Below are 17713 nucleotides of genomic sequence, written 5' to 3'. Positions count from 1 at the left end.
GTCCAGATCTGCACATCCGAAGTCGGAACCTGGCTAGCCCTTCCTTGCAGGTGGTGACATTGTACCACCCTTCACACCTAGGTCTGGTCCACCCCCATGGGATTTTAGAAAATGCCAGATTAGGTAGACAATTACATGCACAACTGAGTGCTGACTATTGGGACCAGTTGATATCACCTGCCTTACTGCCACAGGATTTGCTCTACTGACCACTTGTACTTCAGAGTGACATTATGATGGGGTGCCTGCGGAGCTCAATGAACTCCCCGGACACCCTCGTTCACTCGAGGAAGACTCTGCCTGTCTCTCTGGTTGATCACCTACAGGAGACGCCTAAGACTCTTTCTTGGTTACTCTTTTTAATTCCTCTCCCTCATTCTCAATTCCCTGGCCATTGCTACCCCCTCACACTTCTATCCTAAATTCTCCAATCATCTGGTCCATCTCTCCTTTTAGACCACACTTGCTTCCTCCCCCTTTCCCCTCTCTTTGCTCTCCTTTCATCCTATCAACTCTCACTTTCTCTTACCATTGTTGGTTCCTAAATTACGCATTAGTGTTTTTTGCCCCTGCACAAACACACTGGTAGGCTATGTTGTTTCCCTACGGGCTGGGGGGTTGGGGATGTTAATGCATTGCTGGTGGACTTGGGCCACCAGTGTGGGTAGAATTGGAAAAGTTTGTGAAGTAGTTTAAACCATGCACATCCAACTCTACAGGTTATGTCAGACTTAACACCACAAATACTTATGTGACAGCATGTCTTGGTCGCTGCACATGTACCCAGAATTACATACCAAGACGCTCAACTCTAGAATATTGCAAGACAATGACACACAGCACACTAGATATAATTGCTTAAAGCATGGAACATTAGAGGCTTGGGCAACCCGCCAAAGCGGACACACATTCTAGCCTATCTGAATAGGCATAATATTCATGCAGTTCTCCTACAGGAATCACACCTAGGGGACTCATCGCATAGCACTTTTGCCTCACGATGTGCCTCACACAGATAGTATTCCACCTTTTCCAAGTAGAAGTGAGGAACCTATATCCTTATTCGAGCAGATGCAGCGTACGCCCGCTGGGTTCCCCAAATGACTCAAGCGCACTTCACATTAATGTGAGGCAGGCTTGACGCAGTGTCTGTCACCATAGTCAACTGTTACCGTCCAAACACTGATGATGCAACTTTTTTTGACAGGTTGTAGGGCGGTTTGCAGACACAGGCTCGACACGTGCTCTGAAGAAGGGACTTTAACGTTGTACTGAATGCGGCAATGGACAGATCCCATGCCAGCGCCTCTTACCATAGCACAGCAGCTCCCCCCATTTGGGGCATAATGGACAAAAACGACATGCTAGATGAGTGGCGGACCAGACCCCCTTCACTTAAAGAGGGCACCTTTTACTCTGGCTTACATAACAGTTGTTCTAGGCTGAACTACTGGCTCATATCTAGAGGCTTGGGTGCGGGAGGGGACACACTTGGCGCGCACATACTTCAATCACTCCCCGATCCTACTGAGGTTCCCCCCCCCCTCCCGGCGCCCCAGATCCCTACGTCTCCCGGAGACTATCTCCCATGCTGTTAGACACTCCATTCTGTAAGAAACTGAGGCAGGGAACTGTGAACTTCTTTGCAAGAAATAAAGACTCTGTCCTCAACATGGGCACAATCTGGTTAGCCTTCAAAGTTACGGTGAGGGGCATCTGCATGGCAAAGGAAGGGGGGGCGTCTTGTGCTCTATCAGAGACCACTTAAACAGGCTAGAGAGAGATATTAAAACATTGGAGGGAAAGCAGGGCAGTTCTGAGGACCCCAAAAAAATTGGGTGAAATCAGAAGGCCTTGACAGAATTTCAGAAAATTGCAGAGAGAGAACTTTTGTACCGTGGCAAATACGCCAGGGCGCAAGCACTTTGGGAGGGAGAGTGCCAGAACATACTTTAGCGACAATGACACGCAAATCCCGCTTCACTAACGATATAGAGACTGAGACAAACTACGGATTTTCACCTCCTTTTATAGCAATCTATAAACATCGCTGGTGTGGACATAGAGGCCTTTCTCGAAGATGCAGCGCTGGGCTGGCTGAGAGATGTACACAGGGAATTTTTGTCTGCCGAATTAGAAAATGATGAGATCTGAGAGGCAATTATGCAGATGCAGTCCGGAAGGACCCCTGGACGCGACTGTCTGCGGATTTTTATAAAACATACATAAGTATGTTACAACCTATCCTGAAGCCCGCGTATTAAGGAGCAAATTCCTCCGGTGGACTCCCACCCAGCTATGATGATCAGTCTCCTTAGACCAGATAAAAGTCAGACAATTTCAAGTTTTACTGCCCACTATCCCTCCTTAACTGCGATATCAATATACTTGCAAAAAGTTTAGCTAATTGCCTAACGCTCCTCATGTCATTCCTAGTTCGTAAGGACCAGTCTGATTTTATTCTTGGGTGAACAACCTTGCACATTTTGCAATCTATTCACACTCTTACAAGACATAAATCCAAACCTTTCCCCAGTATCAGTGTTCCTCGACGCCACCAAGGTGTTTGACTCGTTGGAGTGGGAATACCTAGTAATTGTTCTGAGACGCATGGCCTTACCTCTTCCATCTTGTCATGGATAGCCCTTCTCTACCCTCAGCCAGTCGTCAGGGTGAAGATCAATGGTACAAGCTCGAACCTGTTCCCCATCAACCCAGGCACCAGGTATGGATGACCTCCTTCACTGATACTTTTCGTGCTGGCAGTGGAGCCATTGGCTGCCAAGCTCTGGCACTGCCACTGTGCCCTCCGATATCCCATTGGACATCTGCTTGTGTTCTGGTATGCCGATGACCTCACACTATACTAAAGAAATTCTATGGAAAGCTTGAATAAGGTACTGCACTAATTTGTACGGTCTGGGGGACTGTCAGGCATACAAATTAACCCCGTCCACAATGCAGTTTGCTGCTGACTATTCACTGAAACAGTGTGATTAGGAGCTTTGCTATTTGGGAAAAGTGGTGACCAGGAATCGGGATGAGCTGATCTGGGCGAACTATGGCAAAGCCCTCTAGAGATATCACAGACAGCATTGCTAGGTGGATTTCCCTGCCTATTTCTCTGGCGGATCGTGACTACCTCATGAAGATGGTAGTCCTGTTGAAATGTCTATCAATTCCTAAACATCCCTTGTACGCCTGGATGACACTTCTTTAAAGTGTTAAAATCTAAGCTGATACGGCTGGCCTGGGTGGGGAAGCAACTGCATCTCCAATGGGAGACCCTAAAGCAGTCCTGTTCCATAGAAGCTTTCGAGGCACCAGACATGGAGCTCTACTTTTTATGTGCTCAGGCGCACTGTACTGCGCATTGGTAGAAGCGCATTCCCTTCATGCCCCATCTGGCCATAGAACAGGGATACATAACCCCTGTTCCTTCAGCCTCAATATCTGGGTTTACAGGGGGCATCGGCCCTGTCACTGGATTCCACTGTTCGCTGCACAAAAGCAGCATGGAATAATTTGGCTAAGGGACTCACCAAGCCCTTGCTTTACTCTCTGCTGAACCCACTGCACTATCATCCCTCTTTCCCAGTGACACATGTAGCAACCTATAGACGCATGCTCCTCAAAAGTTGGGGTGTTCACTTGGGGCGATCTATACCTGGATGTCTCGTTTGTTTCCCGTGAAGAGTTATTTGCAGATGGATAGCCTTCCCCTTTGGATACATTCCTTAATATCCGGTTATGGCACAATGTAAAGTTAGCAACCCCTGACTTCCCGCATGAACTCCCAGTACCTGACACCCTACACACCCTGCTTAAGACCAGAAGCCAGAGACACTTAGTTCCCCATCCCTACTGTGCGGCTCAGCTGGAGGAACCAGATGGTCGGTCTCGTTCTGGTTGGGAGTCGGAGCTGGGGCCACCACTCAGAGACGATGAATGGACATATTGTTGTCATCAGACTGGTTGCATCCCCTTAAGTAGCCGCCTTTGCATTATACATTGCACATTTTTACATAGAATATACTATATGCCAGTAAGATTGCACCGCTATCATCTCCGTTCAGATGATGGATGATAGATGTACTAGGTGCTTAGAGACAGGGTGGACTTTCTCCAACTCACCTGGTCAGGCAGCCCATTACAAGATTACTGGAGGGAAGTCTCTGATGCATGGCCCTCATGCTGGGCCAGGGGGTTACCCTGAATCCGTTAATAACTCTATTGGGATACACTGAGGGAACAAAGGTACGTTTCGGGAAATAAGTGGTGCTCAGCCTTCTATTAGGTAAGCGCAAGATTGCAAGCAGATGAGGAAGGAAACGAGAACCTAAATGTAAGGACTGGCTGCAAGGCTTAATATACTGCAAAGACGAGCTGACCACTTACGCCGAACTCTTACACCCCCCCCCCCAGCTGTAGATGCAGGGCAGGGATATTTGCGATCCCCTACAAGCCTACTTACTTGCGCAAACACCAAGCTAAACAGATGACCTTTCTCCACATCAATGTTCGGAGGAATCATCCTAGAGTGAGACTCTGGTAGGTTGAGATCAAAATCATATGATCATATAATAAAGATTTTTGGGATTTTGAAAGTAAAAACATTCCTAGTCTGTATTGCTTCTTATTTCTTATGGGCTGCCAAAGGTCTACATGCATAAAGAAATGCCTAGCTCTATAACAAGTTTGTCAGGGTAATCCCCCTCAGAGTTTACAGTGGAACTGGAAATGTCCTTTTATCATTAGAGAACGCAGATACGCATTTATTCCATGATGGGCAGGGAAAGTTGAATGTGGTCAAAGCCCCTCTAACCATGCAAGGAATGAGCTAATAATATAACAATGTTTGCATTGTCTTAAGGACTAATGCCCTCAGTTGGTGTGCAAATCAGTTAAATTATGAATACAGCATTAAGACTTTTCCCATAAGTAGCCACTAACTATAACCCGTATCTCTGCCAAGGTGCCTGCAGGGCTCAGCCTGAAGCTGTGTCCTGTACTCAGATCACAGTACTATATAGTGACTCCACAAGAACAGCCCCAGGAACCCTACAGCCTGCTACCAGGTAATATCAACTTGCGGGCCCCATCCACCAAGCATAGTGTACCACTGGCCAAGCACGGTCATCAGGATCACATCCCACTGCACACTGGACGTGTCCTATTCACAATGCCTATTGGGTATAGCTTGTACACTTTCACATCCAGATATTTATACCACAGTTTAACCTCACCTTTTTTGCAAAAAAATGAATAACAGACTTACCCCAAATCATGAAAAGCACATATATGAAAAGGCAAGCTTGTTATTCTATCCGCAACTTTTTTCTGTAGCTTTGTGTCCACAGGTATTAAATGGGAACATTTTATATTATTTTGAATCCCTCACAACTACTCCCTTTTATCAATGTGAGGGAAATGTTTTTCAAAAGAACAAGAATATTCCAAATGTTTGGGAAAGATTTGTGCACATTTGTCAAACGGCCAACATTATTAGCAACAAGAAATTCTTTTGCAGCAGATTTGCCAGCATAATCACATTAACAGAAGTGCTATAGCTGCCTTGGTAACAGGAACACATACACACTTTTTCATACCGTTAAAGAGCCATAGCTTTATTCACTATGTACAAAGCACAGGCTTACAAAACCTGAATATGTTATGTCTTACACAGAACCATGTCAATTTCCCTTAAAAAAATACCTTGAACGGATGCTATAATACAGAACCAATATATACATGTTGCTGAAATGTACCCATTATTTGTGGCTACACACTACTAACGGCCACAATTCCCTGTTCATGACCTCACACAGGATGTCACAGAAGATTTAACAAAATACATTAATAATAACTTCAGTGGTGATATTCCATATCTTATCACTGTCGATGTCATCAATTGCATCAATACAGCTGACAATCTCCAAGAATTTTTATACAATCTATTGGGAACAGGGATGGACTTGGTTTGTGACCAGCAAACTATGAGCATAGGGCCAGGGCTAAGCATCTTCACATGATCAGAAGTTCATTGTCACATGCTGTACAAAGCAGATTCTGGGACAAGGTCGTCAACAGCTCTCAAGCCAGAGCTTGCAGGACTCAAACTTTGGCTACACCATTCACACAATGGGTGCAGGGAACAGAGCTTTAAGCACTCAGCATCACTACATCCACAGGCAGCTGGAGATGGCCTTTAATGTCACATATACATGTTACATGCAGCTCTTAATCTTTGCCTACTATGTGCTAAACGTATTATTTCATGGAACCAACCGGTCCAAGTACGGCATATGCTAAAGCCAAAATTTGAACAATGTGCATTTCAAGAATGATTGTAAAAAAATGTCATTATCTTTTTAAATTACCTCTGGAATTCCATTGGCGGCAGAAATCCCCACAGAATCTAAAAATGGTATAAAAGTTGTGATGTTTATATTTTTCACCTGAAATAAATAAAAAAAACAGTTTCACAAGCTATGAAAAATATCCAAATATTCTTACAAGTCATTATATATTTTATACTTCCAACTACCAAAAGACGACAGAAGACTCACGTGGAAACAAGAATTAGTGAACGGGTTATGCTATTCTGAAACCGTCTAGTAAACAGAAACAACATTTAGAAAAGCAATGCAATATTTGACAAATCAAGGCTTCAGGATAACTGAGCAAAACCACCAAATTATTAGAGCAATATTTCCTGCTGGATCAATAAAAAACAAATAAAAGCACATTTGTGATACTTATTTGAGCTGTAATACAAAATACATTTTATGTAGAACAATTATTCTCATATTTATTTTAACATTCACCGATATGTAAAAGTCTACATGTATTTATAGAAATTGAAATATTGAAAATGGTCCTACATTAGCTCACTATGCTGTCACCCAAGCCTTCCAGTACCGCAACAGCTCTGCAGATTAGCATTGGTAGAAAAAGTTTCCAAAATAAATGTAAAAAAACAGTGAATGAAATGAAATGAAATGAAATGAATGAAATCACCCCAAGAACTTGACAGCACGCTGCTGGAACAAGACAGATCTCTCCCTCCTCTCTTCCTCTTTGACCTCTACCACACCTGACTTGACCGACCTTTCCCTGGAAGAACAAGCTGACGCGGTTGGTGCTTGGTTATCCTCCTCCTGTGATCTCGCCGCCCCTCTTAAAAACATCAAATCTGGTCGGCCCCATGAGGCCCACCGGTGGTTCACTAGTGAACTCAAAGAGTCAATCTCAGGCGATCAGAACGCCAATGGAGGCACCACTACTGTCCTCTTCGCCGCATTAAGTATAAGTCACTACTTAATGACTATAAAAAAGCCATCATCTTGGCAAAAAAGGAATACTTCTCTGAAAAAGTCGCTCGCTCTTCCAACAAATCTCGAGAGATTTTTTTGCTTGTGAAACAACTGGCCACGTCCGACCATACCAATGCTAGTGTCGCCCCTTCCCTCTCATTCTGCCTCTCCCTTAATAATCACTTTATAGACAAAATCTCTGCAATCAAAGCCAACATTCCTGTAGTCTCTCAAACTCTGGTCATCCCGCCTCTCCCCCCCCCACCTTCTTCGTTAGATCTTTTTCCCCCTATTACTACCGCACAATTCTCTGCTTTGCTGGCCAAGGTCAAATCAGGATCGCCAGCTGACGTTGCGCCGGCCCGGATTCTTCAAACCCTCTTTTCTCACTCCCCCGGACCCCCTCTCACACTCCTTAACTCATCCCTGGCTCTAGGTTCTGTACCTTCTTCTTTCAAAATAGCTTCTGTTTTTCCCATAATAAAAAAACCCGGTCTAGACCCTACTTCACCCTCTAATTTTAGGCCTATTTCTCTCCTCCCCTACCTGGGGAAGATTGTGGAAAGCCATGTCACCTCCTGCCTCTCCTCTTACATCGAGAGGCATGGCCTTCTGGCCTCTCACCAGGCGGGCTTCCGCCCGGGTCATTCTACTGAGACGGTCGTCACTGCTGTCCTGGACGAACTTAAGGGAGGGGCTGATTCCAACTGCCCCCAGGCGCTGGTGCTCCTCGACTTGTCGGCTGCGTTTGACACGGTTGATCATGCCATCCTTCTCGACCGTGTCAGCGCAGCCGGCATCAGGGGGTTAGCACTATCCTGGCTGAAGTCCTTCCTCCAGGGTAGGTCCCAGGCAGTTCAGCTTGCTGGCTTTTCCGCCCCCCCCCCCGCCCCTTGGTGTGTGGGGTCCCCCAAGGTTCCTCCCTTTCCCCTCTCCTTTTCAATCTCTACATCTTTCCTCTTATTTTTTTTCTTCGTGAGCTGGGGGTCTCCGTGTATAACTACGCTGATGACCTCCAGCTCATCTTCGATCTCTCCACTCCTGACTCTTCTTCTTTTTTCAGTTCCATCTTAACTTTTATTTCGGACTGGATGATCACGAACCACCTCAAATTAAACCCCGACAAGACGGAGCTTGTCCTCACTGGTGGTCCCTCTAATCCCTGGTCCCCTTCTTACTGGCCCCTCTCTCTTGGCACTCCTCCTACTCTAGTTCCCACTGTTCGCACTTTAGGCCTCAAAGTCAGCAGTGACCTTTCCATTCATCCCCAAGTTAGTGCTGTTATCTCATCCTGTTTCTTATCCCTCCGCCTCATTCGTAAAATATCCCGCTTCTTCTCCACCGATGCCCTCAAATCCATCATTTCAGCCCTCATCACCTCCCGTCTCGATTACGGGAATGCCCTCTATTCCGGCATCCCCGGCTATGAAATGCGCCGGCTTCAGGCCATTCAGAACCAGGCCGCCCGGCTCATCTTTCATCTTCCCAAATTTTCTCACATCACGCCTGTCCTCAAGTCCCTTCACTGGCTTCCTGTACGTTTTCGTTCTTCTTTCAAATTAGCTTGTCTAGCCTTTCTAGCTTTCACCCACTCTGCCCCTCTGTTTATTGTTTCTTTGATCACTCCCTACACCCCCTCTCGCACTCTTCGTTCGTCCTCTCAACTTCTTCTTCAAGTCCCCCGCTTCCGTAAAGCTCGCATGGGCGGCACCCGTTTCTCGGTGCTGGCCCCCCAGTATTGGAATAGTCTTCCATTTTCTATTCGATCAATTTCCACCTACCCGGCTTTCCGAAAAGCACTAAAAACTTTTCTTTTTCGTCAGGCCTTCCCTGGTTAGTCCCATTGTTTGCAGCGTCGAACCCGTTTACTTTTTGTTTTCCCCTACCCCCCATCCCCTCCCCCCCTCCCTCCTCTCCCCCCTATCCCCCAGCGCCAGGAAGCCGCTTGGCCACAGTGCGCTTAATTAAGTTTCTTTTTCATTTCATTTCATTTCATTTCATTATTTAATAAAAAGGTCATCATATTGCAAGGATTAACAGTTTTAGTACCGGATTAACCAGCCGAGCAGATATCCTTTAGGTAGGTCTTGTTTGGAAGCTTGCACGGTTGTGACAAACTCTAGGTTTCAAGGCATTTAAATGGACAACTATATCTCCTAAGCTTTAACATAGGCAGTGCTGCAGGACGCTCAGCACTCAGAAAGGCAGAATCTGGAGTCATTCTTGGCGGAATGGTTGATAAATATATTGTCTTAGCAGGGTCCTGAATTTTTTGTCTATTCAGAGACCTCATAGTGTTCCGGGGCACCCACCTCCACTTGGGACAGCAACGCACCCTGTTGTTGCTCAACTGTTAAAAGTACAGAGACAGACAGGGGTCTGCTCTTACTGCTCTCCAGGACCAAGGGCCTGTTGCTCTACAATGGTAACATTATTAATGCATACCCTGACTACACCATGGAAGTACTTGGAAGTCAAATGTCAATTGTGTGGGAAGGGTACGAAGTACACCCGCTAGTTTCTTACTACACTCGGTGGTGGAAGCCGACAAAACGTACATCTTCCAATCACCAGAGAAAGCATGGACTTCTTTCAGACTATAGGGACTGCAGCCCCATCAGAGAATGTACTACCAGAGGCACCCCCGTGCATTGGGACCATGTGATGACCTTTGACTACCATTATTTTAATTGACTTTAGGTTTTTTCTTGAATGTCCAACATCATTTTTCCTGCATGAGAACTTTTCCTTGAAGATTTCTTTCGTGTCTCATTGTAGTTTTAGAGTGGGAGTGCTTTCACAGAGTAGAACACCCTTGCCAGGAACAGAACGTCTGGGATATGCATTTGAAAGCATGAGAGAGAGAGAAAGGTGTGAAATGTACTTCTCAGTCATGAAGTGTAGTGTTATATGCACTGGTGCTCAAATGTGCATTATGTTGTACATTGGGGAGTGAAGTGTGTGATGCCGTAGGCACTGGTGCACAAATGCGCATTGTGTTGTACATTGGGAAGTATTATGAAGTTCTTACTATTGGCTTTGACATGCCCTCATGCCATCTTGCATTCTGACTGTCTACTTTGAGCTTTGCGCACAGGAAGCCCCTAGATTACTCAAGTTGTTTAGGCTATTCATGTTGAAGGTTGTTTTCTGTACTTTTGGATATTGTTTTCTGTACTGTTGGAGACTTTTGTAAGCTTCGTCAAGATAAGGGGTTGGAACATGTGAGAGCGCAGAAGGATATATGAGAACTCTTTTGCCTTATTTATTTATTTATTTATTTATGTGCTTCTATAGCGACTGAATAAACCCCCGAAGGGGTATCTCTGCGCTTTTGCCATACAAAGAAACAGATATTATACCAAGTCAGTGCCAGAAGTTACTGGGTCGTCGGGAGTGATTAGCTACTAGAAAAAGGGTGGGTTTTAAGGGTTTTTCGGAAAGAGAGGTGATTAGTAATGTGTTTTAATGGGAGGGGAAGGGTATTCCAGAGGACAGGTCCAGCGTGCGCCAAAGCCCGGCCTCCTTGACGAGTTTTTTTTATTTTAGGAACCTGTAGGAGCTGGAGATTGCTGGAGCGTAGAGAGCGACCTGGGACATAGGGTAGAAAGGCCGTAGTGAGATATTTTGGGCCCTTTCCTATCAGGCATTTGTGAATAGTACACAAAATTTTAAACTTAGTGCGTTGCCGCACTGGTAGCCAGTGGAGTTCAGATAGTAAGGGTCGGGAGGGAGTCCTAGATGGAACATTCAGGACTAACCTCGCCGCCGTGTTTTGGACTACTTGTAGTTTATTAAATTGGCCTTCATTAGTTGACAAAAGAAGGCCATTGCAGTAGTCCAATCTACTGATAACCAGAGCCTGGACTAAGGTCTTTCTGTGATGATCCGGAAGATAGGGAAACACCCTTCTCAGCAGTCCAATGACCCTAAAGCATGTACCGGCAACTTGGTTGACATGATCTTTAAATGCCAGGGATTGATCAAATAACACTCCCAAGTTTTTTATGGTCTGCTTTGGGATGGGGGCAGGTCCCAGTTCAAGAGGCCACCACTCATCAGACCATAGTGTCACCGCATCCCCAAACAATAATACCTCTGTTTTGGCAACATTGCATTGTAGGCAGTTCTCTGCCATCCACTTTGATACAGCCCTCATGCCTTCTGCAAAAGATTCTTGTAAAGCAGGAGAAAAGGTTTTAAAAGGGAACAGAAGTTGGGTGTCGTCGGCGTAGGACACCGGGATAAACCCAAAGGACCTCACTAAGTCAGCCAGGGGGGCCACATACACATTAAATAATGTGGGGCTTAGGCATGAGCCCTGTAGCACACCCCTGGTGAGCTCCCTAGAGATGGATTTATGGGAGCCCAACCTAACTTCTTGAGAGCGGCCCAAGAGGAAACTCTTCATCCAAGACAGAGCTACGCCTCCCAGTCCTACCCCTCTCAGACGGCTGAGAAGCACTTCGTGGGACACCGTATCGAAGGCAGCGGATAAATCCAACAGCACCAGAATCATCGACCCTCCGCTGTCCAATGTCATCCTGATGTTATTGGTGACTGCCAGTAGGGCTGATTCGGTGCTGTGATTGGGCCTAAATCCAGATTGTGAGGGATCTAGGCCTTCCGCTGTCTCGATATGGTTTGATAGGTAGGTGTTCACGTGCTTCTCTGTCATCTTGCCGATGTATGGCAGGAGGGAGATGGGCCGGAGGTTAGATAGATCTGTCCAGGGCGAGGTCGCTTTCTTCCTAATTGGGTTTACTACCGCAATCTTCCATTCCTTGGGGACCTGACCTTTTGCCAGGGAGGTGTTCATGACTGCCTGGATCGAGGGCCCCAGGAGGGAGATCAAAGGGGCCATCATTTTAGCAGGGAGGTGGTCATTGGGAGAGCCGGTTTTCATGTGACTGATAAGGGTTACAAGATCGAGATCATTGACTGGAGGGATGGCAAGTAGAGGGTTTATATTATGAGTGGATGGATTATCTGGGAGGGGGGTCGTGGTTACTGCAGCCCTAGAGGACAAAATCTTGTAGTAAATGAGATTGATTTTGTCCTCAAAGAACTCAGAGATCTCGTCACAAAGTATTTGTGATGCATCATCGGAGCTCTCACTGGCTGTAGGTTTTATAAAATTCTGCAAGATTTTAAACAGTTCTCGAGGACAGTTGCCTGCCTCCGCCAGTTGTAAGGAGAGATAGTTTTTCCTTGCTAGTTTTATATTTTTATAGTATGTGGACTGGACCTCTTGGAAAGTTTTTCTTGCATCTTCATTTTTTGATGTCCTCCATACTTTTTCTAGTCGTCTACATTTCTGCTTTTCCTTCCTAAGATCAGGTGTATAGCATTTCTCTTGTTTGGTAGGGGAGTATTGCTTGTGTAATTTTAAAGGGGCCAGGGTGTCAATGGCGGATTTAAGTGATTTATTGAATTTCTCTAGCGCAGACTCTGCAGTGTCTGCAGCCGTAAATAACGGTTGGTCCCAATATTCTTGCAGATTTTCCACAGAAATTTTGTGCCATTGCCGGCGGAAAATTGACGGGGGCAGAGTTTTTTGCAGTCGCTTGGTTGGTCCAGCCAGATAGAACTCAATCTAAAAATGGTCTGACCAGTGGACTTCTTTAGCAGGAAAGCATCTTATTTTAGTACAATTGGTAAATATCAGGTCATGGGAGTGACCACCTATATGTGTAGCACCCTTATTCATTACTTTTAACCCCAAATTAGACAAATCAGCAGTTAATTGGGTTGTTTCAGGGAGCCCTGGGTTATCCATATGTATATTAAAATCCCCAAGGAGGATAAAATCCTCCTTGGCTTTCATATGTGGGGCTAATAGTTCCAGAAGGGACAGAGCAAAATCTGGGTTGGGGGCTGGTGGACGATACACCAGTGCTCCTTTCCAGGAAATGTTTCCTACTGTAATTTTAAAGATCATAGTCTCCAACAGAGGACTACACCTTTGCTCTAAAATTGTCACCTTAAACATATCTTTAAATATAATAGCTAATCCACCTCCTGTTTTATTGGGCCGATCAGCATGTAAGATCTTATAGCCTGAAGGGACCCCTAACATAATGGCTGTTGTCGTGTGGGGTTTCATCCAGGTTTCGGTGAAAAAGCATATATCAGGCTGTTCAGTAAAAATAAGGTCCCAAATCTGCAGTTGATGTTTGGGCAGGGATCGTACATTTAAAAGGAAACATTTAAGTTCCAAGGGGGCTGCCATTTTAGGAGCTTAATCGTAGGTGCTGTTCCTAGCCATGTCTGATTGAAAGCGACACTGAAGGCATGAGAAGCTCCCCTCAAGCTGTTTACATAATAGCCGTGTATCACAATTTGCCCTGGGTTGTAGCTGTCGGAGGGTTTCGGGGGCATATGAAATGTAATTGATACCTTCAGTACCGGGATTCCTCATGGTAGGGCCCATAGCCTCTGTGCCTCGTACTGTCGCGGACGGGCGCAGACGGGCAGCTCTTTGGCTGGTCTTCGGCGTCGCTTCGGCAACGCTGCGCGCGATCGCTGCGCGCTAAATGGGGGCGATGGCTAAATAGGCCCTCAAGATTCGTTCACTAGAGCGCTAACCGCTCGTGGAGTGCCCCCGCAGGAAGTGACTGGCTCTCCCTGACCCGCCCTCCGCGCAACGGTACTGGTTACCGCGTCGGAACGGGGCGGGACAGGAGCAAAGACGAGCACAGGCTTCTTAGTAAGTTTGTTAGTATTCCCTCCTCCTTATAATCAGGGTAAGGGCAATGATGTTATTAATCACACCAACAGCAAGTCTGGCTAAAATTACAAATTCGTGTGGTTTTAAGTGAAATGCGTGTCTTATTAAAATAATGTGCTCAGGTTAAAACATCGTTTTCCAATCAACAATGAATATTTTTAAAAGTATGCAGGCAAATCACATCTTACATGCAACCACAAGTAGGTACAGCGCGAGGCACAATCGAGTTACCTTGAGAGGCTAAGCGGAGTGGAGACTCTGCCACCGTCTCCCATCCGCAGCTAACACAAGTCAGGGCTCCGCCTAAATAGGCCCTCAAGATTCGTTCACTAGAGCGCTAACCGCTCGTGGAGTGCCCCCGCAGGAAGTGACTGGCTCTCCCTGACCCGCCCTCCGCGCAATGGTACTGGTTACCGCGTCGGAACGGGGCGGGACAGGAGCAAAGACGAGCACAGGCTTCTTAGTAAGTTTGTTAGTATTCCCTCCTCCTTATAATCAGGGTAAGGGCAATGATGTTATTAATCACACCAACAGCAAGTCTGGCTAAAATTACAAATTCGTGTGGTTTTAAGTGAAATGCGTGTCTTATTAAAATAATGTGCTCAGGTTAAAACATCGTTTTCCAATCAACAATGAATATTTTTAAAAGTATGCAGGCAAATCACATCTTACATGCAACCACAAGTAGGTACAGCGCGAGGCACAATCGAGTTACCTTGAGAGGCTAAGCGGAGTGGAGACTCTGCCACCGTCTCCCATCCGCCTTAGGAATGCTAGCATGGAGAGTGGACAACTCCAGTAAGTTTCTTGTCACAGAGGAGGGCTTCTCTGAAACTTCTAATGCTTTGAAATGATAAAACTGGGGTTTGTTGACTTAGAAACTGGGATTTTGGACCTGAATAACTGACGCGTCTCCTTCAGTGTTGGAACCCAGCTTGCTGAGGCTCTTGACCCTGGCTGTGTATCCCCCAGTCTGGAGTGGGCTAAGATGCAGTGTTTGCAGAGGGTGATATGTTTTCTTTGATAATTGATTTTGTGATGTGCAAGTGTGTCTGTGTGCACATTCAAGTCTCCAGTGGTTATAATGATCGGATGTATTTAGTGTATATATATCTTTCTGATTTCTTGCAGTGGACATCCATACTATTATCTGCTTGTATTTCATTCCATGTATTTTATTCTGTGCATTTAACAGTTGCATTTGCTTACTTAAAAGTGTGTTATTATTGCTTGTATATTCACACACATATATATATATATATATATATATATATATATATATACACACACGCACACACACACACTTGGGAATGTTGTTCATTTTACATCTGGGAAAGCCTTTTTGTTAGAGAGCGTTGCACAGATAAAACCACATACCTTATTCTGAGAACAGTCTTTTGATGTGCCTCATTTCATGAGAGTGAAATACCTTTCCAGGCGTTTTTACTACTTCGCTGTGTTTGTGCCTCTGTGTGGGAGGGCAGAATTTTCTATTTGGAAGGGTGAGGCAATATAGAGAGCGAGGCACCTGAAGCAGGTTGGTTGAGAAGATGCACAGAAGTTGAAAGGGGCCTAGGGTCGCTCCACTGATGCATAGGCAGCCAAGGAAAGAACACAGGTCATGGCGGATATCATGTAACACAGCCCCCAAATTAATTTGTGGTGCAAGATTCAGAACATGACATGAATGCAGACTCTGCTTCCCATAGCTCAGGTGATTCAGATGCAGAGCAGATGATAGGCCCCTCATTGACATCCACAGAGGCAGATGAGATTATTTGGTGCACTGACCGCCCTAGTGGAGCAGGGAGCCCAGAAATATAAGGGTAGGCAGTTGTTGAGCACATAACATGGATGGTAGTGCAGGTGCCAAATGTTGTTTTCACCAGCTTATCTGGGGCCTCATTTCTTGGAGCACCATGAAGACTGTGCCACGCCTCCGGATGGACATGGTCCTCTACATAGTTATTAAAAATTCCTGTTTGCAACTTGGGTAATTATGGCAAAGATAATATTCTTTTCTTCACAGGGAGTGGGGAGGTCTATTTAGCAGGAATGTTAATGTATTATATAATACTCTTGATTTGAATCTACTTAAGTAATCATGGGGTGCAGGCAGGGGTGATGTGTGTGTTTGTGTGTGTATAGGGGGAACATGGCAGAGAACAGATGGATGCTGGACATAGAAGCAATACTATGGTGTCACATAATTTGCTCACTAGATCTGTTGACGCTAGGTTTAATATACTGACATGGAATGTGTGCAGCATGGCTTCAGCTCTCGACAGACACAAGATGTAGGCATACTTACAGTGTAGACACATGCATAATGTCTATTTACAGGAGACGCAGAGTACAGTGCCTGAACTGCAGAAAGTGGCTATACATTGGAGAGGGCAGATATTTGGGACAGTATGCTCCTCCTTTTACAAGGAAGGTCCTGATAAGAATATCCCAATGGGTCCCATTTGTACAACACAGGACTCGAATAGATATGGAGAGTAGATAGGCAGTGGTTGAAGGGACACTGGGCGAAGAACTCCTGGTGTTGGAGATTTTCGCTCCTAATGTTAATACCACTATATATAGTCCCCTTCTCTGGTGCTTGTCCAGACTCCTAGCCACTGGAATTCCAACTGTATACATGACACCAGGGCGACACAAAGCTTTAGACACTGGTCTTCTACCAGTCAAATGCATGATAAAGGGAGGCTAATGCACCCCGACACTCCTATTTATTCATGCACCAACTACACATAAGGATAGATGACCTCTTCAGTAACAATGGTATGTGGCCTAGGGTCACAGATGATGAATAGTTGGGCCGCACCATACCCATTCATTGCCCCCTTTATTTGGTATGGTCGTGGAGTAGGTGGAGACCACCGGTGCCCACGTCACGGAGGCCTCACATCGTGTCACTGCTGGATAACTCCCAACAGAGAAACAATAGGTACTTATACCAGCATTACTTTGTGGTTAACGTAGGCACTGCATCAAACAGAAGTAGAATGAAAGGCCTTCAAAGTGGTAATATGAGGTCAGAGCATGGGGCACGAAACTGGCATCAACTTAGAGTATCCTAGATACAGAAATGCAGAAAAGGGATCCTGAAAACGCAATGGACAGTACTACGGAGACAGAACACACTCTCAGAGCAGCAGAACTCACATTCAAAGCAGGTATGAAGACTCTAGAATCTTGATTATAGAATGCATGTAACTCAAAAACATGCCAAGAGGGACAATTTATGGTCACAATATGGGTAAGTGGGTAATACTGTAGTGGGAATAAATGGGGTTTTCGTTGAGTAATCCCGGACCTTGTATGATGCGCCACCGAGAGCTGGCCCTGCCTGGCTGTAGGAATGGATGTGATTGATTCCTCTGGCCCAAGTGACGCCCTTAGTTTCAGGAACTTTGAAGAACCATCTTGAGGAAGACCATGCAGCCAAATGACCAGTAATAAGACACCTGGATTGGATAGTCTGCCCGTGGAATTTTATACCACCTTTTGTGCCCATACCTCCAAGATGTTATTGGTGATGTATCAGGTAGCAAGGAAACAGGGCATGATCCCAAAGTTGCTGCACGAGGATATATTTCCAAAACCTAGGAGGGATCCCTTAGACATGCAGACTTACCACCCGCTCTCAATGCTAAATCTA

General features: G+C 45.6%; 1 protein-coding gene across 1 annotated transcript in view; it reads right to left on the bottom strand.

The window, feature by feature from the left end:
• The window catches only part of RB1 (RB transcriptional corepressor 1), a 1127005-nt gene that overhangs the window by 899867 nt on the left and 209425 nt on the right, over positions 1-17713 (bottom strand). The window contains exon 9 of the mRNA XM_078657333.1: positions 6381-6458. Coding sequence (XP_078513459.1) covers positions 6381-6458 — 78 coding nt within the window. The remainder of the gene's footprint in view (positions 1-6380; positions 6459-17713) is intronic.

This window comes from Lissotriton helveticus, chromosome 8 (genome assembly GCF_964261635.1).
Source record: "Lissotriton helveticus chromosome 8, aLisHel1.1, whole genome shotgun sequence".
Classification (NCBI taxonomy): Eukaryota; Metazoa; Chordata; class Amphibia; order Caudata; family Salamandridae; genus Lissotriton; species Lissotriton helveticus.
The sequence above is the reverse complement of the archived record's forward strand: the minus strand, read 5'-3'. Positions and strand labels throughout refer to the sequence as shown.